The following is a 26,510-nucleotide window of genomic DNA, read 5'->3' as shown; positions in this document are numbered from 1 at the left end:
GGTTTGCCAACTCCTGGAGCCTGGATTGCAGGCAGTCACTTGCACACATCCTGCCTCTGCTCAGACCCTAAATACCACAGCAGGCTTTCCAGAAATACAGGACCATCTTCTGCTTGCCCTAAGGGCCATGTGCTCAAAGCAAGTCCAAGCCAACCTCAAACAGTTTGCAAACCTGAGCCAGTCTCATGGAGTCACCATTTTTGGTTTACTCTGATGACATTTCAATTCCATACTCTATTCCTTCCAAAATGTTTTAGCTGATCAGACAAAGGCGCCCTGCCACACCATCAGCTGCCTGTGGGTGTTCACCTCTACATGGTTTTCATGGCCAGCGCATCAAATCCCCCAGAGTAACTCTGTTTCTACACCACAGTCTAACAGCAGTCCTGAAACAGCGCTGCCCCCTTCTCCCTCAGGAGTTGGGACAACACACTGCTTGCCTTGGCAAGGCAGTGGGAAGCTGGGATGGGTCTCACCAGGAACCAGCAGAGCAGTTTGTGTGGATAACCAGTTACTTAAAGACAAGATACCAGCAAAAAGTAGTTACAGCATCAGCAGGAGAAATTACAGCTTGGCTTTGCTGTGGTTCATCTGAGGCTCCTAAAAACAGCTGCACCAGGCAATCTCTGAGGGAGCTGCCACCTGCCCAGGGCAGCCCACACATCCCAGAGAAGGGTCCCTGTGATCACTGACTGGGTGCCCACCGCCCTGGCCCAAAAGCATTTCCTTCTTGCTGCTCAGATTCCATAAAAACTGGAGTCCATCAAGGAGCACACAGAAAAGGAGCAAACCAGATGTCCAAAGGGGAGTTGGTGGCACAGCTCAGCTCTAGTTGTGCCGCCCTGGCTATGGAAACACCTTGTGCAGGAAGGCTGCTGCAAACCAGCAAAGCACAGCAGAGTCAGGGCTGGTGAATCCTGAAGGCAGAGTACATCAACACCAGCAAGCAATGGCTTTGCCAATACCGGTATGCTCTTCAGTGCTTTGTTTCTGCCCCTCAGCACACTCACCTTCCACCTTGCAAGGACCCAGCAATGCAGCACAGCAGCAGCCCCTATTCTGCCCTGTTTGCCAGGGGCAGGAGGCAGCAGCAGCAGCTTCTCCCCCACAATGGGCACACTCATGCTGCAACTGCAAAGCTCCCCTCTCCATCCATCAGCACCATAAATAATCACAGCAGCTCCTGCTGTCCATAACTTCTATCTTTTTTTTAATTGCTTTATGAGTAGCCTGTTCACCAGACACTATCTGAGGAAGCACACAAATAATTCATCTCTAGCCTCCATACGTGCTTCCAGACAAGCCAGATTAATCCTCTTTCTCCCACCTCAGTAAACCACAAGTCAGGGATGGGACAAATTCCTGTAGCACCTTCTGCTGGTGCAAACCAACCCCACTGGTTACCAGACTGCTCCCTGGCCAAGCAGCCCTTTGCTGCCACTGCAGGGGCCTGATGGCTCCTCCTGGGCTCTCACCCAGTGCTCCCCCAGGCACAGCCCCACACTCAACATGCCACCTCCTCTCCAAGCACACTTTTGGCCTCACACTTGCTTCCCAATTCTACTATATTCATGTCTTTCTAAATGAATGAGTCTCTGCTGTGAAACTTAACAGGGGAAAAAACTTCTAACATCATCAATAACTCAAACTTGCCTTTGGAATCATTCATTTTTCTTCCAGTTCCCAGAGGAGGGTGGTGTGGACTGTGCACAGCAAACAGCTGTCAAACACAACTCTGTCTCCTGCTTAAGATTTGTCTGCTGAGAATTTGTTGTCTGCGTGTTTTCTTGGAACTACTCCATGAGTATTTTCTGCAAAAGCAATTTATTCATAAAGTGTTTCAAATAATCAGGAAGAGTGTAACATCCTCATTTAAAACATGACCTGCTTGATCAAGGCCATGTTCACACAGTACTCTCTGTTGCAGAGAAACAGCTGGTGAGACAGAACTTGCATCACATTTCTGGCTGGGTCAGTCACATCTTGGTTACTGAACTCACAAAGCCCTCAACATCACTTCAAAAAGGAAACATTTTTTCAGGGACTTGCCTGAGACTGTGCAAAGGCAACCTGCCAGGACTGTGCCAGAAGAGTGTCAAAGAACACTCAGGCTTTGGACCTGTGAAACACCTCCCAGCAGGGCTCCCCAGCTGCCCTTTGCTTGGTGTGCCAATCTGGAGACAGCTTCACTGGCACCATGTTATGGTAATGATGGACTTTCATGCCTCCCTAGGGCAGGGAGAGGGGCCAAAAAGAACCAAATCCTGGTTTATGGAATGTGTACTTCACCTACTGCTGCTGAGAGATGAGCCAGGGCCACCATGCTCAGCCCCACAGCAAGTGCTGGAGACCTGCAGACACTGCTCCTGTGACCCCCTCACCATTTTTTGTGAAGCTTCCTGAGTCAGTCCCCTGCCTGAGGCTGCTGTCTAACCCTGCAGGAGTGGGACTGATGCCAAGAAGGCTATGACCTGATGTTTTAGACTGAACAGAGAGATGGGAGAGATGGTATATCCTAAAGGAAAGCGCTCTCTATGCATGCAATTATCTGATAATCCACTTTGGGAGATGAATCTCAGGAACAAAACTTTCACCTTCTTTGCACTGGGAAGCTGCATTATCCCTTTAAAAACAGGGAACTAAATACATGAAAAATGATACAGAAAGCAGTGGAACAGCATGGTGCTTTAAGTCATGCCAAATTCAGGAAAGGGAGGGGAAAGGGGTCAAGCCCTGCTGGTCATGTCAGCACATGAAATTTGGTAAAAACTATTCCTGCTGATTTAAGACTAATCAGGCCTGTGAACAGCTGGACTAATTCAGCTTCTTCCCCTACTTCATGGCTGGATTCCTTCATGCATGTATGTAAGCAGCAAAATCCAAGTGAAACCTCTGCATCCATCTTTTTCTCATGGCCCCAGTGTCCCCTCACATGTGCAGGTCACACTGCAGCCCTGTGCCCCATGCTGGGACCTCTCTGAGCTGCCTGCCCCATCCCTGCTTGGGAAACATGCAGGAATTCAACACCGGAGAGGTGGCTGCCCCTCTGCCACACTTGACCAAGGTGCAGTTTGGTGGGGTCAGACACACAAGCACATGGACAAGACATCCCTGATCCCTGGAGGAACCGAGGCCCCTGGGAGTGGTGACTGTGGTGGCTCAGCCCTTCCCACACCTGCTGCCTCACCAGTGCTCACCAGCAGGGGAAGGATTTGGCAGACACTAGTGACACACTGCCTGGTTGTCCTCCTGAGAGCAAGAACAAACTCAAAGGTTTTCCAGAAATGTGTAATTAATCTGTGCCTGGGAAGGAAAACATCATCAGTCTTATCTTACAGTTGAGAGAATGACAGAGAAAACAAATACTGTAAAGATGGAGGACTCAGTGGCAGAGTCAACTCAGGTAGATTCATTCCTGTGCTCCCTTCTGACAGACAGCTCCCCACACCAGTCCCTGAGAGCTTCTCTGATTTCCAGCTGTTCAATTACACTGTAAACACCTGCAAATGCCTGTAGCACCTTCCTGACATAACTCCCACAGAGGTGATACAGATAATACCCACCCATTCACGTGGGACATCAGGCAAATCACACCAGCACAGGGCCCAGAGAAGGCTGTTGTTCCACTGCAAGAAGCCAGGCATGCCATGAAACACTTCCCAAAAAGGCCAGGCACTCAGTCCCCTCTGTGTGTTTGTTGCTAATGCTGGATATGATTTTTCCATGTGTTTGCCCTCAAGGCTGAATTTTTATTACACCAACTGGCACTTTATCATTCACTTCCATTGCCAGCGATTTCAAAGGAGCTCAGAGGAAGTGAGATGAGCTTTTGCTGCCAGCCCCTCTCTTGGTGCAGGAGGAAGGGTGGAGCTGCTCCAGCTGTGGGGTTCTGGGTGCCAGCACCATGAACAGTCCCAAGTGCCTAGGGCAATCCAGGGTGCCCCAAATTCTCTGCTCCTGTATCTTGGCACAGAATGTGTGACCTTGGCACAGGACATGACATGAATGCTAAACATGGTGTGAAAGGTGTGTGTGCATGCTATGGGACTTCCATCCAGCCACTTTGGGTTCTCCTAATGATCCAGAGTGAGAGCCATGTAGTACCCCCTCTACATGTGAGCACAGAAAGAAGCCCTTCTCTCTGTAATTTCATGTTCATTTGTTCCTAACATAGAGAAGGTATTTTGCCAGCAGTTCCTGTAGACACATTAGGACAGCCCTTTGAGAAAATCAAGATATTTCTAGATTTAAATGAAGCACCAAGAGGCCAGCCACTCACCCTGCCTGAAACAACCTCTCCCTTCTGAGAGGGATGCTTTCCAAAGGCTGATCCTTTGCAGCTGATGATGCTGGGGTAACAGTTCCCATCATCCCTAACTGTAAGCAGTGAAGGCCAAGTGTTGTTTTTGTACAAACATAACCCAAGATGGCAAAACATGAACATTACACTTACACCATTGATGTGGGCTTTATGCCTTGCCTGAAACACAAAAGACACTTCTCCAGACTTCAGCGAAGTCTGAATACACACTCATAATCCAATGGAGAGATAAACAGAGCATTTAAGGCTGGATCTGAACAAGGACTGCAAATTTTACTGAAATGGTATTTAAGGCACCTGAGTTATAACCTTTGCCATAACACAGCTGCTGTTAGAGCAGGACCTTCTCTGAAGCAACTTACCCACTCTAACCCACCTTTATCCAGGTTCATGTAAAATCACTGCAAAATCATGGGTCAAAGTTGTTTCATAGCTTTACTCTCTCAGTAATGTGCAACATGAACATAATAGTGTTATTAAGAAGTCAAAAATAACTTAACACAATAGCTATATAAGATTTTCCAATGATCAAACTTTCAGCAATTACTTTTTGTTAAGTTCAGAAAATTAGCATATTTGTTAATCAAATTAATTTAAAAAGTAGCTTTTAAAAATAAAAGCAATGCTTTAAATAAATATAGTCTTTTTATAACCATAAAACACTTAGTCCTGTTAAAGATAACACAAATATTCCACTCAAGCACAGTACTTAAACAATTGAAATGAATGTTGTGAGCACACGTGGGCCGGACATCGGGAGTGACAAGGATGCTCCGGGACATTCTGTCTCCTTTCCACAGCAGCACAAAGAGGCAGCCAATTCTCAGAACTTCCCCAAACACATGACATGTCTTAGGATATTTGTAACTGCTGCACAAAAATGCTGGCACCCTGTTTTTCCCCAAGCTATTTCTCTACACTATACCTGTAGCAGTTCTTCAGCCCTGCTTTTAAATCTCTAGCACAGCATGATTTCAACCACAAAAACATTAGGCCAGAGCCTGCTTGCTTCATCCAGCTGGCTCCAACATTTACTCAGAAGGTGGCAAGCAAGGCCTGACCTCTCACACATCTTGCACTAAAGCTCACACTTTGTGAAATCTGGAAAACCTTCCTTTTAATACTGGCACCACTGGCTGTTCCAGAACAGCCTGAAGGTCACCTTCAGCGTTCATGACCACCAAAGGGTATTCACAGCTCTCCCCATAATTACAGGGCTGACTAGCTATGGTCATTACTACCCAAGTTAATGCCTATCAGCAAAGACTGTAGCTGTCTCGCAAATCTACAAGGTAGCAATGTTTTGCTGGAATAAACTAAATTAGCTAGTTCTTACGTTAGTATGTGTTGTCTGGGTGTATCCTGAAGAGCAGTTTGCTAAATTCAGCAAAAAATACACCTCAAATCTACTGCTAATCTACTTAGCAACTCTGATCATTTCATATCCTGTTTACTTGGCTGTAATTGTTCACTAAAAATCACCTTCAGGGTCTGCAGCAAACCACCAGCTTTGTCCTCACAAAAACAGCTGTCAGTGAAATTTGTTGTGGTTTGTCTGTTTGTTTGAACAGTGTAACAGCAATATAACCTATAAGTAAAATGATAAAAGCTGGAGAGTAAAGTAAAGCCCAAAACTGATACAAGTGCTCTCAATTTGTTTTGATCTTCAGAATGAATAAGCCTAGGCAAAGATGACAAAGGAATAGATTAGCAAATGGCTAATGCAATGCATGAAAGGGTGTCTACAGGATTTGCATGTGCGCACACACACACGCACTTGCATACAGACAGCTTGGCTCCATTAGAAATCTCACTACCAGAGTTTAACTTGGATAAATTAACTGCATTAAAATACTGACATTGTGAGGATTTTAATACTATCACACCCTGTAGAGGGCACTCCTGCGTGAATTTTTAAATGCTTTAAAAAAATAGTTTAGACTTATTGAAATCTGTGACAAATGTGGCAGCTCTCCCTCTCTCACAGCCTCCCATTCTCATCTCCAGTATCCTTCTCCTGTATTGCCTCCAGGCCTCGCTTTGCCTTGGCATCTGCCTGCCCGCTCCCAGCTTTGCTCAGTCCGCACGACAGGCACGCCAGCTGGATCTGCTTCATGTTCTCCAGAGCTTCGTTCTTGGCGTTCTTCAGGAGATCTCCTTGGCCCTGGGGATGCACAGACATGCAGGAGAGAGTCAGGGATTGCATACATCGCTCAGGACCAAAAGCAGCAGTACTGCTCCTGTGTCCCTACAGGTCCCATCTCAAACCATCTCTGCCCCCTGGAAATGGGACTGAAGCCCCTCCTGCAGCTTGGTGCCAGCGCAGTGAGGAAGGCAGCAGCCAGCACCGGAGAGGGTGGGATGGGCACCAGACTCCTCCCACCTGCATGCCACCAGCCCTGGGAGGTAATTTCACCCTGAACAGAAGGAGGCTGCAGGAGAAGGCATTTCCTCTTCCACAGTCAACAGCAAGGTCCTGCCAGGGCCAGGCCAGTGATGGCACATGGCACCCCTCTCCCCAGGCCACTGCTCACTGGCATCACATCCCCCATGGCAATTGGCTGTGTGTTCCCAGCCAGGGGCCCCTCAGGAGCTGAGAGACCTTGATAACCCACCCCTCCTTCCACCTTGACTTGACACCCAGCCAGGGGCCCTCCTTGAGCAGGGCAGGCAAAGTTGTGCCCATATGAAACACATCACCCCATAGCATTCCAGTGAAGCCTTCTGAACCATTTTGTTTGGGACCTTCAAGAAGGCAAGTGGGAATGAACACACTGCTTCTGTATCTTCTCAGAGCCTGTAAACGTGAGGTGACTAACAGGAGATCAATCCAATTTGTAACAATCAGGAAAACTGTGTTACATGAAATTTGTATTAAGGAGTTGGGGTTCAGAAATGGCAAAATGAATATTTATGCAATATTGATATCTCAAGTGCTGTGAAGCAACAAGGTTCTGGAGCTACAGGATACAAATAAATAAAAGCCAGGAGATGCATCTGGTTATTAAAACTCAGTATCAGTAAGAACTTGAGCTCCTCTTCTCCTAATGTCACCCCAAGCACAGCTTGCAGTACAGCACATGCTGCAGCTGGTTACACTCATGAGGAATTCCTCCACTGACTGAAATGTCACACTCAGATCCCTGCCACCCAGCCTGACCACCTGCAAATCACAGGTACTTTGGTGGCCTCACAGGACACAAGAGACACTTCAGCAGCACCTTGGCCTCACTGGAGGGGTGACAGATCACTTCCCCTCCTTGGCTTCTCCAAACCAATCAGATGGGTTGGATGAGTCACAGTGTGACAACTTCCAGCAGCAGGAGCATCTCTGCTCTCCCTTTCCCCAGAGCCAAAAGGAAGGATTTATCCTACAGTGATGAGCACAGTTCCCTTTTTGCCAGTGCCTGGCACTGGGCTCACAGGGTCTGAACCCCTGCACACAATGTTCACAACCAAGGAACAATGGTGGCTTGCAAGGCTGCAGCACTGGTAAACACCACGTGGGACACCACGTCATCCAGGGACGGCAGCCTGTGCCTAAGAACACGATTGCCTCATCTCCTGGTGTCACAAATTTGTCCCTGCTGAACGATGCAAATCACCATCCAGATGCTGGGAATACAACTCAGTGTGAGAATAACAAAAAGCACTGGGACTGTGTGAGCAGCTCTGTGCTATTTGCTGTGAAGCTCTTTTGAAGGGATTTGTGTCTCAGCAGCATGACAGATCTGGGAATACACAGACAAAGAGCTTGGGATCCAGTCAGCAGGCACAATGTGAAAAAACAAAACAAGAATAAATTATGCAGCAGATATTTTTCATAGCTCTGAACTTACTTCTATGTCAGAGGTTTTGCTTATGGTTAAAGACAGTAGGCAGGAATTCAAGAGCCCAGGGCTGCCTGGCGCACCCAGCCCACCTTGGTGTCCCCTCCCTGTCTGCAAATGGCACAGGAATAGTGGCAGTGTGTAGTGACAGAGACAACTCCAACAAATGAACAAAGCACCTATCAATAACAACATGATAATGTTACCAGAATGGGTTCTCAATCTATCTCCTCAATACATCTTCCATCTCTTCAAACTGCACAAATGCAGTTTTAAATAGTTTGGGTTTAGGATGAAATACCCCTGGCTACTACTTCTTATGCACACAGGACCAAGGACACTAAAGGCTTCACCATCAAACAGGGAAAAATCAGTGTGACCATGCTTTGCAGCCTTAACCTCTCCAAACCAAAATCTGGCACTGTGTGTACATGTCCAAGAACAGAAAAATCCCCTCAGTGCAAGAAGCAACCCCTTTGCAGGGTGAGGTCAAAGCTTGGAAATGTTCCTCAAACTGTGTTTGTCCAGGGACTGGGACACACGTGGACAGACACTATTTGGGATTAGATGCACTGCCTGGGGACAGCAGCCCGAGTCTGCCCTGCCAAGACTCTCACCTGAAGTCTGCAGAAGCCAAGGGACTTCACACCCCACGTGAAAGAGCCAAGCCACCCACTGTCCCTTATACATATTCTGATTTCACATTTGAGTAAACAGGCAGTTCAGATTACAGATTTTGTCTGAGGCAATGCACAACATGTCTTTGGGTTCCAAGAAGAAACACATGCCTGAGCATACTTCCAATATTTTGAAGACATTCTTATTTTACAGTGATCTAAAAACAGAAGTGGACTTATCAAAATAGTGCAATTCCATTCATGTACAGACCAATTGATTTGTCTTAGTCTCCTTGTGCTTTTTATTTTTAAACAGCTGGTTCCTTTGAGCAATACGAAGAAGCAAAAATTATTTTGAATCATCTGTCATGAGAAAATTAACGACAAAGTAGCCCTCTCTGACAGAGCTGTCATAATTCTAGAGACACATAAAAAAAAAATCTGTGTGCAATGCTCCGTTTGAAGAGCCATCTGTTTGCTTTGAAAACTGGCTGTGAGCATAATCCACTTAAGAAGAATGTCAGCAAAATTGTGTCAACACCTTAACAAACTAAATACTGGATAGAAGCTAGAGTAAACTTTACAAGCATGATTGCATTGAAACAACCTTCACAGACCAGTCTGTGAGCATCTCTGTGCACAGAACCATCCTGCTCACACTTACAAACAAAGCCTCTCTCTTTCAGACAAGGAGAGACCATGACAGTCCACCTCAGCATCTATCCATCTATCTCCCTTCTGCTACTGGTATCATCAGCCTTTCTGAAAATAAAAACTCATGAGAAAGTTTAAACTTTGGCAGGACAGTGAATTAAGCCAGAAGAGACTAATCAAGTGTTCTAACAAAAACTGACCAAGGGGCCATTTTCATTTAGCCTTGGGAACATTAAAAGTCAAGTTTCATACACCTAACTACACCTAACTGCAGAGCCTCAGCACAAATTAACATTACAGGACAAATAATGCAGCTTGTCAAGCAACTGCAAGATTCTAAGTCTTTACCTTAACAAGTTTATATTGCTTAGAAAACCCATCATCTGACATGGTTTTAAATATTGTTCAGTTCTTGTGACAAGCCATGAAAGGCTTTAAGAAGCACAAGTAGCTCTAGACAGACACTGGCAATGGCTACAGATGGGACAAATTCCATGTAGTTGTAGGTTCAGTTGGTTTTTTATCAAATCAAATACCAAAGTTTTTGAGTCAAGATGACAGCTCTAAATCCAACAGCAACTCACTCTGGGGCTGAGGAATTGAAAGCTGAGATTGGTCAGTGGCACCACTTTGTGTTCAACTTCACAATATTATTTATTTATACACATTGCACGTATATGTCTACGAAAATATAAATATATGGGCCTGTACACTAATAATGACTGTTTCTGTGATTTCTAGGAAACACCTGCAACACAGAGGCCAGGCTGTGGCACCCCCAGCACCAGGGACCCCAGTTTGGCACTGGCAGCTCCCACAGCAGCACCAGGGGCCGCAGGAGCCCCCTGAAGGGCAAGAGTGGGCCCATGCAGGAGTGAACTGCACTGCCAGGTGCCCACACGAGCACCTTGCACTGCTCCTGGTGAAGCAGAAAATCCCACACTGTGCATTGGGGCTTTCCTGGCGTTCCAAACTGGCTGTGTTTGCAGGGAGGCTGAGGCAGTAGCTGTGAAAGCCATTTTCTAATCTGCTGCTTGCTAAAGCAGACAGCCGCTTATCTCCTGAGCAGACACATTCTCTGACAGCACATTATGGGAGCTTTTCTCTCCAATCCTCAAGGGCTGAGTAAATACAAACAAATAACAGAGGCTTTAACACCCATCCCACATCATGCTCGTGATATTACTGTTATTTTTTAACTTATTCTCAAAGAGTCAAGCTCTTTCATTACTATTTAATCACCAAGTAAAATCTCCAGAGGATGCCAGTGGATGCCAGCGGGTGGCTGAAAAAGCCAGACACAGTCAAATGAAACAGCCACTCCACATTTCAGAGGCAACACAGGCACAGCAACAGCACTGACAATCTATGCCAAGGGACTCCAAATGCTGGAGAGCTGCTCTCACATTGGGATACTCTGTGTGGAGGCAGCATTTACTGCAAGGGGTGCATTTTCAAAGTGTCATAGTAGGACTAATTGTGTTTAATATTAATAAGGAGGCACACAATTAAATGATTGCATATGGCTTTGAAAATGTAATCTTGGGTAGGAAATCATTAATGAAAAGATCAGACTGTTATGTTAAACTTATTACAAAAAGCAGATATTTTTCCATGCATCCTTCAAAGCTAAATGTGGGAACAATTGATTTGAATTTGATTATGATACATTCACATTTCAGAACAGACTACTCCAAAAACATAGTGTTGCTGAATCAGTGCAGACTGTAAAAACCCACCCTTTTCATTATTACTGCAGAGAGTTTGTCAACAGCTTTGCTTTATTGTCTGTGACAGAGATCATAATGCACATCCTGGCATGAAAAATTACTGTACACAAAGATTAGACACAAAGCTATAATCACTTCTCACACGCTGAAAACAAAAGATTGCAAAAATGAGTTACACCACAGAAAAAGCAGAGTCCAAATGTAACTTGCCAATTTATCTTTAAACCCTTGCACAGCAGAAATTCACTTCCTAACAGGAAAATAAAAAGGTCACAAATATAAAAGATGGCACTTAAATGGCATTCTTTGTGCTACTGGTGTATCATTTAAAGTCTGGGTTTTGGACACATCTGCTCACTTACCCATTTTAAACCAAATGCAAGAGCTTATTTCTACCTGGCTGAAAGCAGCAACAACTTTGACACTGAATAAATCAGGTGATCAGACCGAGTGCTCGCTGGGGCCTGAGTCATCACATTTTGCAGGATGTGCTGGTGATTTCAGACATCAAACTGAGCATTTCATTTTGGTATATCAGCATGTTACTGACAACCAGAGACCTTCTCTCCCATTTCCCAAAGTAGGGTCTAGCAAAAATTTGCAAGAAGGAAACAACTGGGAATCAATTATATCACACAGAGAACAGATCTGAGATGTATGGAAAAGAAAACATCCACCTAGGGAAAGGCAGTCCCCATTACATATAAAGTGCTAAATCTCTGTAAGCAAGAGCAGCAAAGTGTAACTGCTGTGGAATAGATTATTGTGTGCAGTTTTGACACAAGGTTACACAAAGAAAACCAAATGAAATTATCTAAGGTTGTGCCAAGCACCAAGGTCAGAGCTCTAGGGCTGAGCTGCTCAATGCAGTGTAGCCAGCAGCTGGGACACCTAGGAGAACAAGGCTGGGGATGATGACAGAGAGGAGGAGATGGATAGTTAACAGGAACTATCTCCTACTAATTCTGCATCTAACCCAAATTATTCCTCATATTACCTTTTCTCCATTTACTTCATGAATCAGCCATATGGATGCTGGCTCCAGGCTTTCCTGCCTGTCATTGCACAGGGTAGGAACCCAAGCTCCTTCTCCTGGGAAAAGCACCAGGAAGCACAGAACCAACCCTGGCTGCTCTGTACATCCCAACTGGCTTACTCCGGGGAAAAAAATCCCATTTGCGCCTGATATTTGCACTAGTCTCAAAGACAAAACCACACCTGCAAGAAGCACTCAAGGCCTTGAGGGCACTCACTGCCTCACCAAGACACTCAGCCCTAAGGTGACACATCCCAGCAGCCTCCTGCCAGCAAGCACCTAACCTAAGGACAATGCTGGGACAAGAGCTAAGGAGCAGCCATCTCTGCCAGTACCATTTACAAGGCACAGTCTCTTTTTCAGTGCAGCCAGCTGTAAGGGAGAGAGGACAACACCAGCATTACTCCAGGGGGCTGGAAAAATTCACAAGGCAACTCTGAAACAATTTGGTCCCATATAAAAGCAGAAAGGTCTTTTAGTAGTTCAAGGGAAAATGGGCAGGAATCTTGGATTATGGCACCATTCAGCAATGGCTTGCCCTAAGACCCAGCAGGATCCAGCAGATCAGCCTGGTCCCCTTTGAGACAAGATCTCTCTAAGTGTTCAGCTACCACAGCAAAGGGACACAGAGGAAGTTAATAACAATTAATAAATACATGACAATAAATAGAATGAATAAATAAATAAATAGATAATCAGCAAAGGAAGCAGAAATTAGAATGGCCCTAGTTTGTAACACAGACCAAACGTTCACCTCACGTGTGGCTCGGATGCCATTACACAGCATGGGCTGCACACACCCAGGGGATATGGGACTGCAGGTGGGCAGTCTGACCCAGGGATGGGGCCTGATGCTAACCATGTAAATGGGGTGTGTTAAAAACAATATTCAGGCTACCTGAAAACCAGTTCCATCTGATTTTAGTTACTTTTATTTAAACTCCCAAACCAGACCAATCTGACAGTTGCTCAGTATTAGGCCATCCCATGCAAAACCCAAAACTTTTACTCTGATTTAATTTGCCATTTGCATCTCACCCCAAAGGTCTGCATTGGGGAGGATGACCTAGAGGGATTTCCAGAGCTGTTCTGCATGAGCCTGGTTAGTTTTCTAGGAGGCTGGTGACAGTTCATTGCACAGCCAAGCAATCAACTCAAAGCACGTGGCATGACATAAATGGTTGGGAAGAGGGAACACCATCTGTCTCTGCTGGAATGGCACTCCCTTGAAAAACACCCAAACCATGTCTTGCCTTCTTTTCCAGCTGTTGGAAAGGTGCAATTAAAATCTAAATGGCTGTGCTGGATACCAAGAGACAGCCCCCACTCCATCACACTGGGCAAGGCTCCCCAGTTATTACAGAAGTGCCAGTCCACCACTTGTATGTTCCCAAATTATGTGGCACAGCCAAACACAGCCCCGAGAGCAGCCTGGGACGTGGAGCTGAACAAACAAGGAGAACCTCAATGAGAACAATCAGGCAACTACCAAAGAAGCAAATACTTAGAAAACCTTCTGATTCTGGCTGCTGGACTTGCCAGCATGAGGATATCACTGCTTTGTGCAGCCATGGCAACTTAGGAAAGAGGGTCTATATTTGTAATTCTCTCACAGGATTTGCCTAACAAGACAAAGGCGAAGGACATATATGGCCAGCTTGCTCTCAAACTCAGCTGAGTGCCTCCCCAAACCCTTGATCAAAGCCTGACAAGGAATTAACACCAAGCATTTGTTTGAACACCTAAGTGGCAAAAGCACTCATGCTACAGTCTTCCCTACTGATCTTTAAAAAGAGCTCTTCACTGAAATCCAGGGGCTCTTGCAAATCAATTGCACTGTATTACTGCTAATTTATTCCTTTGAGCAGACATTTTATGTATATAAAAAAGTGGTCTTTTATTTTTGTTTTTTAAATAAATGCCTATGCTTCTGTCTCACATGGGCATTTAAATTAAATTATGTTATATCAGGCTGTCAAAAGCAATGAATGTGAACATTGACTGTAACTGTGCTGCAGCAGGAATTTGCTTTCAGAAATAATGCCATTAATTTGATGTTAGCCATGTGCTGAGCAGTTCACCTGCCTGTGTTTCTCAGGCACTATGTCAGGCAGACAGTTTGCAAGAACAGCCACAAATGTACAGACTCTTGCTGTCAACCCCTCCATGCTAGGAACCTGCCTTTTTTTCTGGTGATAGGTTTAAAATCATAGGCTTGGCTGGAAGCCCAGGAGTGCACAACTAATACTAAGAAAACCCCACATCTCTGAAGAAATTTGGGTACTGTTTATTTTGATACACAGCCATGAAATGACAATTGAAGCTGTACATCCAGGCATTTATTTTTTGTTCCCCTTTCATCACAAAACCCAATTGCTCACAGGTACCAGAATCAGCACTAACTGGTAACTCCTGTAAGGACCAGAGAGTCCCAGAAAAACAAAACAAGGGGAATAAAGATGAGGCAGAAAGTGCACAATTTTTTTGGATTTGATTTTTCTGAGTAAATAGACCAGCTGCAGGAAAAGAGATGTTTTACAGCTAATGAAAGACCTGTGAAAGGCAAAAAGGCAATCCCCAAGCAAAACATTTGGCTGGCACCCCTTGTTCCCTGGTGCCCTCTGTGCTGACTCTCAGATGCACAGGCTACAAGCACACAGTTAACACCAAAATCATGTCCTTCATCACAAGGTAGCCAGCAAAATGTCCCTTAAGTTCATCAGAGCCTGGAAAGGGTTTAGTGGCCAACTCTGAGCTGATTCTATTTTGACTGAAGACAACATGCACCTGGTGCTGGTTTGGGTTTGTTTTAGGAGGGAGGGAGTGTTGCAGCAATGTCACACAAACAGTCACTGCTCTCCTTTCAATTGCTGGAGATAACCAGCTTTAAAAATACCTGCAGCTGTGCTTAATGCTAACTGAAATAATCTAATCAAGATGAAATCAAATTGTGCCAGTCAGAGCAGATTGTTTGTGGACAGAGCACCTTCAGCACTGCTGCCACATGCAGCTCCCAAGGCTCTGCTCCTTTCTGCCTGCCACAAGCACCAGTGCCTTAGCAACCATGTGGTTTGCAAATGCTGCTGGTGCCATGGCTGCTGGCCAACACCACCAGCTGACTGGGCCATGGGAATCTGCAGAAGCCATCCAAGCTCCCTATTCCTACTCCCCCAGATGAGACAAGGCACCCCCCTCCTCCCCTTCATGCCTGAAGCTGTGGGCAGCCAGCTTCTAATCAGTTCACAAGCAGCACAGGCCACAAACAACTTCATGCTGATGCAGAAAGCTTTAAGCTGAGACAAAAGCCTCCAAATCACATGAAGGTTTAAGTGCAAAAAGAAAAAAACAGCACAAACCACTGTCTAAGTACTAGGAGGGAACAGGTTTTTATAGAATCCCTGAGCAAATGCTCTGACTTGCTTCATCCCTGTCCAGGGGTCAGCCCTGTCATTCTGGGGCCCTGCAGTCAAAGGTTTGCTGGTGAGACTGGACAGTGAGCTCAGTAAAAGCAGAGCTGAGCCAGTCTCTGTTCATGTTGTGCCTGCCATGGTTAAAGAGGCTCCTGTGGGCCTTACAGGGCTTGTTTCCCCTGGGAGAACTCCAGCCCTGCCTTCCCAGTGCAGATGTGACATCAAGCACAAACAGGAGCAGATAGAGTTATTTTTGTAAGCAGAACACTGACTGACCCAGCAGGCAGAGAGCTACTGAAAGGAAGCAACTGAGAGGGGAGGAGAAAATCAGCAGGGGTCAGAAACAGGCCTGGGTGGAAGTGAGAAATCTGTTTCTGTTTTTTAGAAGGATGGGAATTGGAACACAGGAAATTGAGTGAGCCAAGCACAAAAATTAGTGGTGCAGGATAGGGGTAGTATTCATTTACAAATTCACTGCCCCAATATGTCAATGAGGGAAACTGAACAAGCATAATTTACAATCCATTACAATACCATGCCACAGAAAATATGAGGCTTTTCAACCAAACTGAACTCAGTGTTTAAGCCATTACTACAGATGGCTGTTACAATAGCTCCACAGTTACTGGGGAGGCTTGGAGAATCTGAGTTCAGACTATCCAGCATCAGACCACTGAGCTACCCTCCAAAGGAAACTGTCCTGCTGCTGCTGGCAGCCTCCAGTCCCAGCCCGTTTATCCCAGACTGCTAAATTAGGCTGCTCAGGTTATTCAATTACCACCACTACCAATGTCTGAAAAGGTAAAAAAAAAAAAAAAAAGCTCTTTTTTTGCTGTTCTGTGCCTTCATGTGGCTCAGCTCCTCCCCACTGCTACATACATCAGCATCCCTAGGTCACCAGCCAATGGAGTGGGAAGCCAGGGAACAGAGTGAGAACTTAGCTGCAATTATCACCTCTATTATTACTATTCAGAGCAATCACAGCCTATCAGTCAGGCTCTTCCTGCCAATACCAGACCTATATCTTATCTGTAGCACAGAGGGTACTGGAGAAAAGAGCTACTAAATATGCATTTTTAACTTACTCCTCTAAGTCTTGACTGCTCTCATATAATCGCCTTTCTGACATCAGAAATGCCATCTTTTTCTTTTTGTGATCTAAAAATAAATAGCAGCTGCCTCAGCACATGAAGCACTGGTTTTGTCTCTGCTTTTCTCCTCAAATGGATCCCACCTGTACCTGGGGAAATGACCCATAAGAAAGTGTCCTTTATCTCCCGCGGGTTTCACCACCTGACACTTGAATTCATCTGACCCATGTAAAAGAAGACTGCAGCTCTCAAAAGTACAAGATTGCAGTTTCCCAATCCTTTGTTCCTACAGTAAAAACTCACTTCCACCCACAAGTGCTTGGGCCTCTCATTTCCCTAGCTCCTGTGCAAGGTTTTGGAAATGCCTGCCGCATTTAGGGCTTATGGGGTCTACCATGATCGAGGGGAGAATAACTGCAGAGTAAATGCCTGGTTCTCACTGAACACCCACAACTTCCACTTAATGCAGTTTGTGGCTTTTCACTGTTCCAGCCATCCCTGCAGACCCATATTTCCAATAATCACACATGTAAACACAGAAGTCTTTACTCCACAGCCTTGTACTGCCAGTGGCTCCAGACAACAAAAATGAATCAATACCACCATTGAGTGAAAGAGCATTTTACTTTAACCACAACCCTCAGAATATGTAGTGGTGGGGATGAACACTTGTCAATGTCAGGAGGCAGTAACTAGCACAATGAAATGGGGAAGGTCATGCCAGCAAATCACTCCCTGCTGGATTCAGAGTTTGGCTCCTCTGACTCATGTCACGCTCACACAAGTACAGAAGAAGTCAGAGGTCCTGGCTAACAACTGCATTTTGCACATTCTGACATGTGGAGAGAGGATTTCTATCAATGCTCAGGAGGGAGAAGGTGAGGACTTGGCTTTCACACAGAGACATGCCAGTCCCCAGCTTCAACCAAGCACAAGGGCCAGGTACTGCTCCATTACAAAATATATACCTGGATTTCACTGAGGCCACTGACTGTGCCAGGGAAAACCCAAATACCATCTTAGCAACCGCAGAGGAGGAAGTTCCAACGGAGCAACCAGCAGCTTTCATCACCTCCTGAGCTCCCCCAGGGAACTAGCTTAAATGAGACACCCATTCTGCCCCAGGGAGCAGGTTTTGTAGATGCTGGCATGTAATTCACACAACAAAAGGGGCAGTCAGCTTGTCATAATTTCTAAGCTCTGAGAAACTGTATGTGATCAGCTAACAGGAGCTGTAAGGAGCTCTAAATATACCACAAGAGTAATTTTCAGAAGATGTTGAACCTCTTATCACACACTATTCAAACACAACCATTTTAGGTGAGTACCAGTTACAGCTCCCAGGGAATGGCACAGCACAGATTTAACAACAAGCAAATGCTGGAAAAAAGCAATGTACAAGCAATTCTCTCTTACAATTGGTAAAAATCAGTGCCCTAGTCTCTCCCTGATACTCAACAAATTCAGAAAGTAGCTGTGGGTGGAGGCTCCCTCATGAAGACCCACCATGGGTGCCTTAGAAGCAGAGCCCTCCACTCCCTGACGATTTCAGTGGCATGAATAAACATCCAGGCATGGTAGTGTGGGCTGCTGCCAGCCCAGGAAGGAAAAGGTCTCTGCAAGCCCCTTGGTGAGTGGCAGGCACTGGGGTCCTGCCTTGGGCACTCACCCAGTGCCACCCAAGGGCTCAGAGCAAAGGCTCCCAGCCCTGCAGCACTGCTGCCTGAGCTGTGTGGGCAGGGCTGGCAGCCTTGCTTGGGTTACACTGCAATCCACAACACCTGACACAGGCAGTGGGTCCTTTTCTCTTGTTCTTTGTTCGTACAGCCATTGACAGATAGAAGCAAGAAATGTGTGAATTTCTGCAGAAACTCGTCCTTTCATTACAGCCTTTTTAATTCTCTGAACAAGGTCACATTGCCAGATTGGCACAAACTAGATTCCCAATTTCTATGTCTTCCATGTTGTGTTAATTAACTCCACTGCAAGTACAGCAGTGTTTGATATCCATACCTCAGATAAAAGCATCCCTGTTACAGGGGAGGGAGGGGGTGGTGGCAGAAGTTGCCTAAGTTCCTATGCCACCTGCAGTTTCTGCCTGCACTGTCTCTTCCCGAGAGTGGTCAGTAAAAACAGACCCGGTTTTTACAGCCAAGCAATCCTCCTTTGGTGGGGAATCACCTACATTCATCCATCTTTCCTTCACGCCACCCCTCCTCCTCCCACTGCCTCCCCTCAATAGCACCAACTTTCCAGCTCAGTTCTGCAGTTCTGCCCAAGCACACACACGCAGGAGTAGCTACTTCTCCTCAAAAGATGACCATCTTCAAGAAACTTGTGACCCTACCTGATGATTTCTCAAATAACCTCTTCATAGGTGATAATCTTGCTGCTGCCAAAAACAGCTTTCAGAGAACAAACTCTTTGTATTCCACCTTGACATTATTAATTACTTTTCCAGGTGCAGAGGCTTTGGACCCAATGAACACCCTCTCAGGAGGAGCTGGCCTTCACACCCAGGTGACAAAATCCCTGCCAGCCTGGTAGAGAACAGTGACGTGAGCAGCACAGATGGGACTCAGGCTTTGATGGGTCTGCCCCAAAGACACAAACACAGAAGTGCCAGGTCCCACACAGCCACCCCAGGACAAAGTTGGCACAAAATACAGAGGAGTAACTCACAGGAACTGCATCTTGGTGAGGGACAGCGTTAGAGCCATGCAAAGCTCAGTCTAAACCAAGGGTGGGGGTCCCAGGTGGTTCTCCCCCCACACTGGCATGATTTAGATTATCATCTAAACTGGGGCAATGCAGAGGGAATGGGATTTGAGGCTGAGGAGAAGAAACAGTAAAGACTGAGATGACAATGAGGCACAGAGAGGTAATGGAATTAGGACAATCAAGGAGAGGGCTTCACTGAGCTGCCAGCCACACAAGAGAGGGAGCTGGGCATCTATTTTGCCTTTCAAACATCTTGACAAGCCTCCATTTGTCAAGTGACACTAAAAGTGGTTTTCTATGCACAGCACCTCAGTGTGCCAACCTTGGCTGGGCTCAAAGCCCATGCTGCTGAGGTGGCCCTGGCACAAGGGTACCAGGCACAGTGACCCCACATGCTCCTGGCTCTGTCTCCCACCACAACACAATGCATCTCACCCTGCAAGCACAGCCAGCAGCTTGGCATCAGATCCATGGCTTTTGGCAATTTGTCACATCACTCAAAATAATAGGTATCACAAGATTGCTTGAGATCCAGCTCTGGCTCATTTTAGTCAAATTCAAGAACTCAGAAAGGTATCACTCAGGGCTTTTCACTTTTTCACTCACCTTTCATTTTTTCTAATCTCTTCCTTTTGTGTCAAAGTTACTGTTGTTTTGCATATATATTTGATGGCTTGTCTCACCTCCTGTATACATACATGCATGTGTGTTTGCACACATACAAACCCACCCCAATGCAACTGAAGGAATAATATTTAGACCTGAGTTTCAGAACTCTGTATTACAGTAAAAAAAAAAAAAGTTTATATCAAAGGAAGGCATGTCACAGTACTTGTTTTCTGGATGAACTTCAGTGACCCTCCATTTTTGGTCTGTCATACACTTGGGTCCACGCTGACTGCAGGAAGGTCTTGTCCCTAAACCCACCATTGTGAAACACCTGTAGGAACAGAGCCCTAGTGCTGAAGGAAGAAGAGCAAAGTGAGAAAATTGGCAGAAACACCCATTTCTGCTCAGATGACTCTGGCCATCAGCTCTTTGCCCAGCAGCTAGATGGCTCCCTGGGTCTGCCAGGCATTGGGTATCACTGTGGAAAACAGTACAGACTCATACCAAGCACCTTCCATGCCAAATACCTGAGCGGAGCTTAGATCCACAGCAGCTAAATATTCATCAGCAGGAGGAACTACACAGCTTCTCACAGGCCCTTCCAGTCCTAGTCCTATTTTTTTACCCAAGTAGGTGATAAAGGCTGGAGAAAAGAGAGCAAACTGTGTGTTCTCCCTGGAAGAACAGAAACTATTCATTGGCTTTGGTTCTGTGAGTGGCTGGGGAGTGAGTGTTGCTCCTCACAAGCCCCAGCACTGCAGGCAGGTGAGTGCAGGCCCATGTGGGTTCCTGAGCCTGGACAGATAAACACAGACTCTGCCTGATCTGAATGTCTGGACAATCATTCCTTGCCAGTCAGTGAAACACTCCTGGTGTGACACTGTTCAGTAAAACCCCAGCAATAACTGAGTAACAGGGGACAAAGTCTCTTTTTGTCAGGCTACCCTGGGACTTCATGCCCTGCAGAAACTCACAGGACCATGAAGGAGATCATCAACAGCTGTGAACCCTGGTAATCTTTGCTCTGCTTAGTCCCTGCTATTGCCAGCAGTTGGCACTTGAAGATTTAAGATTGTCTGGGTGGCCTTCAGGCGTATTTTAAACGCACACAAATATTTAGCTTGTTCTAAATCCAACTCGTGTCTCGGAATTTTCCTTGGCCAAGAAAACAGAGACCTTGTCAGAAACACCATTAGGGCTTCAAAAAGTCCCAGGGAACAGCCAAGTACCTGGAGAGGTCATGCTGTACTTGTTGAGACCTCTCACTACATCCTCCCCAGAGCAATGCTCTGGCAGCATGGCTGAGGGCCAAGAATAACAGGATATTCCAGTTGATTAACTAGTACTCCTGATGGACTGGGATTACAGTCCTTTTTCCCTAATACACAGTGTTGAAGCAGCCTGAGAAATTTCCATCACCAGATACAACTGACAAAATCCTCGGAGACTGTTGAAGAGCTCTGGCTCCTGCCTTTGGGCTTGGGCAAAACAAACAAAAAGTGCACTCACCACTTATGGAGGAGGTCTTTATCAACCCAATCAGTAGAGAACAGCACTCTGCTAGGTGTCCAGAAAGATCTGCCTATCCTACCTAATAATCACATGGTTTGGTTCCCTTGGTTTATAAAATACACTGATCAAAACAGCTTGGCATGTGAAGGACAACACTTACCTCCTTATCTCGTAACTTAAGATCATTCAAAGGACTCTAAATCCCCTATCCAAGAAAAATCTTGCAACACCTCCACATACAGAAGAGCCCTGGAGCCTGTGCTGAGAGCCAGGAGCACAGGCTTTGCCCTGGATCCAGCCCTGAAGCTGGCAGCCTCCACTGCACTCACCTCTGCATTCAGAGTACACAAAGGTCTGGGAACAAGCTGTGCTCCCATGTGGCTCCTCCAGACTCTTTCTCAGATTCTATAAAGAAAAACCTATCTACCTCTTCCCTCTTCTTTTAAATTAACTGCTTCCAAGTAAGCAGGTTGGTATTTACAGGACTAAATGGGTGTTGACCTTGATGCCCTCTTCACCTTGTCTCCAGCACTCTCAGAAAGCCAGGTTTTTTATTAATTTTCTCCTTTTTGTCCTTCAGTTCATGTGTAAGAGACCAAGCTGATCTATGTGAAGTCACTATGTGAATCATTAGCACAGCCCTGCATTTCTTCATTTTTGTAAAATCTGCCACTCAATCGCAGACTGACTGGCTCAGATTTTCTCCACCGTAGCTGAGCATAAGGCAGCAGATCCTTCAAAAGTAGCCAGGGCACAGTCTCTGAAGAGGTTTAAAACTTTGAAACATTGCTCTTAGTTCAAAAGTTTGAACTGCCTCAAAAAGCAAATGCAAACAATGTGGGGACTAGAAAGCAGGAAAGATATTTAGTCTCTCTAGAAAAAGAGCCTTTGGGGTAACCACATTCAAAATGCATTTATCTGGGTATGAGTAGACATGAGGTGAGTTGATATGGAAAAACACAGCTCCAAGCCACACAAACCACTCCTGCCTACTGCTACTGCTGGACTATCACTCTCAGAAGATGACAGCAAATAACAAGAATTTGTTGCTAAGACACTATGGCTTATATTTAATCTATTTTTGACGTTTCACAAATTACTTATGTCCACAGAGATATGCTGGGAAAAAGAGGGAGATATGGTATCAGGAGTTTTTTGGGGTGAGAGGAAAGCCTAACTGACACTTAGAGTGAATAAAATGTATGTACACAGAATACAGCAGCTTTGTTGGGACTCATGAATCCATCATGCTCTCACTTGAGATCCAGATAGCACAAATTGTCATGCAAATCCTTTATTATTTATTTATGCAATAAATAATATGTGGCAGAAGAGATTGTTACCATTGTGCTTAACTACATATAAGGTTCCCACGATTCTGCTGTGCTGCTCTGTTGTCCACTCTGCAGCATGCCAAGGAAAAAAGCCATGGTTCATGGCTAACTGCAGGAAAAAAGACTGCTATGAAAAGACTCATATAAATGTCTCAAGATTTTATAATACTATGGAGTATCCATTCAAATACATTTCCATAGTGCACTACAATAACCCTTAAATTAAGGCTGGGAATGGACCTAGTCCTTCCAAAGATCATCAGAAACTCTGTGTTTAAGGCGCTTTAGAATATCAATCACTATCTGACAAGTAGTTTTTGTTCAAAACTGATACCTTATAGTGATGATAAATCTGCCTCAGTTTAGGTGAGGGCAGGCAGTCTGTACGTGCATCTGTCAGAAATCTCCCTTTTATCTCTGCAAGTAGCCTTAAAGTGTTAATTTGGGGCTCTGCCACCCAAGTGAGGGGTCTGGGATGCTGCAGGTCTCCCAAGCAACTGAAGGGCATCATCCTGCAAAAGTGCCATTCCTGCATAGTTCTGCTGCATATAATCACATACACTAGAGCTAACATTGATCACAGCCACATCATAAAATCGTGGAGGCCTCCCCCAAAGAGAGAAGTGCATTAGCAATTTAATAATTGTATGCCTTCTGCACTTGACAGACTTCTCTTGATACAGCTAATCAGCATTCATTTAAATGCAGGATAATTAACAGATACCCTCATGGATGAGAGCTGAAACAAGCCCTGAAAATGTAACCACTTGATGTCTTGTGTCATGCGTTGATAGTTGGAGTCCTAGTTAGACAGAACAGACAGACTTAAGACAGCAGGGGCAAAATCTTATCATGGGGAGCAAAAAAAGATTTAAAAACACATGCACATTTCAGAGCAGACTAGAATCAAAAATCTGAGTCTTTTGTCCTTCAGCAGAAGACCAAAACAGTAAACACCACTTTTATCTTCTTTTTCCCATGTTTTGTCTTTAAATAAGCAGGCATGTTGGGATATTAACTATCTGGATATTTACCATCAACATACAAGTACCTCTTGGTATTGTTTCTAGACTTTGTATGTGCTGACCCACCAAAGCACAAAGAGCCAAGAAAAATCTGCCCGCAGGCTGTCAAAGCATGTCTACATGAGAACAGTTAATCTGAATCACAGTCAACATACTCAAACTTGGTCTGACTTACTTGCCAGGCTCTTGGGACTCAGGCAGATCCCAACTTCTTTGCTTGAGTGAACACCTCCTGGCAGTCTGCGACAGTTTTTCCTCAGCAAGGAGAGTAGTTTTGCAGGCTACAACTTTATTCCCCTCAAACATTGTCAAAACCTCATATAGCAGTCATTGAGTCAGTGGTTTGCTCATGTGACAGATGCTAAGAGTGCCTCAGTTACTGCAAAATGCTTGGTAAAAGATCCCATGGGAGAGGTCAACAGAGTGGGCTGAAGAGCCCCAGGAGAGGTGGCAGCTGGCTCTGTCCTGTGCTGAGAAGGACAGGAGCAGACCCAGCCTGGCTCTGCAGGACATCACCCCCATGTACCTGACCTGAAAACCACCCAGCGCTCCACAGCGGCACTGAGGGCAGGGGTTGTGTCCCTGCTCTCAGGACTCATCAGCTCAAGGTCAGAACTGCCCCAAGGAGGCTTCTCAGCTTCTGCCTTCCAGGCCCTGGTGCTCCCCTCTCTCCCAGCACAGGCAGGAGGAGCTCACTGCAGAAGCAGCCCCAGGAACCAGAGCAGAGGTGGCCCTGCCAGGCAGGAGGCAGAAGCACCAGCATCTGGGCAGAAACAAACACGAGCCCACACAACTACATAAAAGCTTCTGCTCTGGGAAAGTGGGAGTCATCTGCTTTAAAAACATGAAATACCTTATGAAAATTGATAATGACCTTCTGTGACAAGGGAGGGTCACACCAGAACAATTGCCTCAGCTGAACTGAGCAGCTTTGCGTGCCTCACAGGGTGAAATTAAGGGCTCCTAACACCATGGTCCCTGTGAGAGGGTTAACACAAAACTTCTTTCACTACCTTTGCATTCTACTGGCACTCAAATACAGAGAGAAAAACAGACAGAGCTGGTGCTGCATGGAAATAAAAGTGAAATTAAATTTAAACTATTCCTGCAATATTGCTGTGAGAGCATGATTCTTCTGTCTAGGGTACTTAAGTTATGCCTCTCAGCATTACTGATCGTGAACCTGACAGTGTTCTACACAACACGGAACCAAAAGAGGAAGATGTGACATTTTATAAATAATAATGTCAAAGCTGACTGGTTAGACTGTCACCAAGTTATAACATCCATTCTTTTAGTAACAATTTCACCTTCCAGCAAACAGTTTGTCCTTATAGTGGCTATTACTAATATGTAATTAAGTTTATATAAACTAAGGAAGAAACTGGCATATTATTTTGATTCACCTCTAAAAAGTACCCCAGGACATTTTTAAACATGACAAATGACCACAGTTGGGATTTTTATAAAATACACTTTAATCTTGCAGTCTGTAGCTATTTAATGATTTTGCCAGTAGCAATTTCTTATTGCATCTCCTCTTTTATTCAAAGCTTACCTACTGCAATGAGTCTTTATAAAGAAACACATTAATTAAATATGCCTTGGCTTCACTAGCTTAGGAAAAGACTATTAATCATTTCACAGCACAAGAACAACATAATACCTGCTATTGCCCCCGGGCACCTCACACAAACCGACTCCTGCCACGTGATGTAATTGCCTCCAACAGCCCTGAGCACACAGAGAGTTTTTCTCTCACCAGCCATTCACTCCCCTCACCTAAAGCAGCTGATGCATTTGTGAGATGTTATGGGGTATTTTTTTCCTTTTCTTACAACCCTATAACAACATCTAGTGAAATGTATTTGTAATTCCACCCTGCCACTGGACACAGGGAGGACACCTATGGCTTGAGTGGGGCAGGGCTGTCGGTCCCTTCCCACCAAATCCTCCTGAGTGGCTCTCACCAGCACTGAGAGGACTCCGTGCTAAAGAGGAGATGCAGGTTTGTTATGGGCAGGGTCACTGAAAGACAGCATTTTTAAGGGAAAAAAAGAAAAAATATGACAGAACAATTACTGATGGTTTCATGTCACACACCCAAGACACAACTTCATTCCCAGTTTTCTAATGTCATCCCTGAATTGCACTTTAGTCAGAATGAAAAGATGCTTCATGTGCATTTCATGGATGGTTGTCACAAACTCTGTTAATATTTTATTGTGTGAGAAAGGTACAAAAGAAGTTGTGGATTACAAATGAAACAAGTAAATTATTCCTTGACCTTAACTAGATTTTCTAAAAAGCTCTTTTAAGGAAGTTGACAATGTGTGCTAGGCAGCAATTATTTTCCATGGAAACTGTTTCTTTGATACCCTACTTGTACATTCAATAATCATAGGTCACCCTCAGAGATGCAAACTTCATACTTGACAAACATTTAAAAAATCAAAACATTTAGAGTGACTCTAAATGTTTTGACATTTATTTTATCTAACACGGCAAAAGGTATTCAGATTAATGTTCAGAACTGCCTAGTGTGCTTTGGGGGCAAAGCAGGTGACAAATCTAGCTACTAACCTCAATTGCTCTGTGTGGAATAGGTTATCCATTCGAG

At 45.2% G+C, this 26,510-nt stretch overlaps 1 protein-coding gene across 1 annotated transcript in view; it reads right to left on the bottom strand.

Moving 5' to 3' along the window:
* Positions 1-4,746: 4,746 nt before the first annotated feature.
* The window catches only part of PLCL1 (phospholipase C like 1 (inactive)), a 179,125-nt gene continuing 157,361 nt past the window's right edge, over positions 4,747-26,510 (bottom strand). Inside the window, exon 6 of the mRNA XM_058027717.1 lies at positions 4,747-6,485. Within this exon, the coding sequence (XP_057883700.1) occupies positions 6,303-6,485 (183 nt within the window). The 3' untranslated portion in view covers positions 4,747-6,302. The remainder of the gene's footprint in view (positions 6,486-26,510) is intronic.

This window comes from Melospiza georgiana, chromosome 7 (assembly GCF_028018845.1).
Source record: "Melospiza georgiana isolate bMelGeo1 chromosome 7, bMelGeo1.pri, whole genome shotgun sequence".
In the NCBI taxonomy this organism is placed as follows: domain Eukaryota; kingdom Metazoa; phylum Chordata; class Aves; order Passeriformes; family Passerellidae; genus Melospiza; species Melospiza georgiana.
Note: the sequence above shows the minus strand (reverse complement) of the source record. Positions and strands in the feature narration are given on the sequence as shown.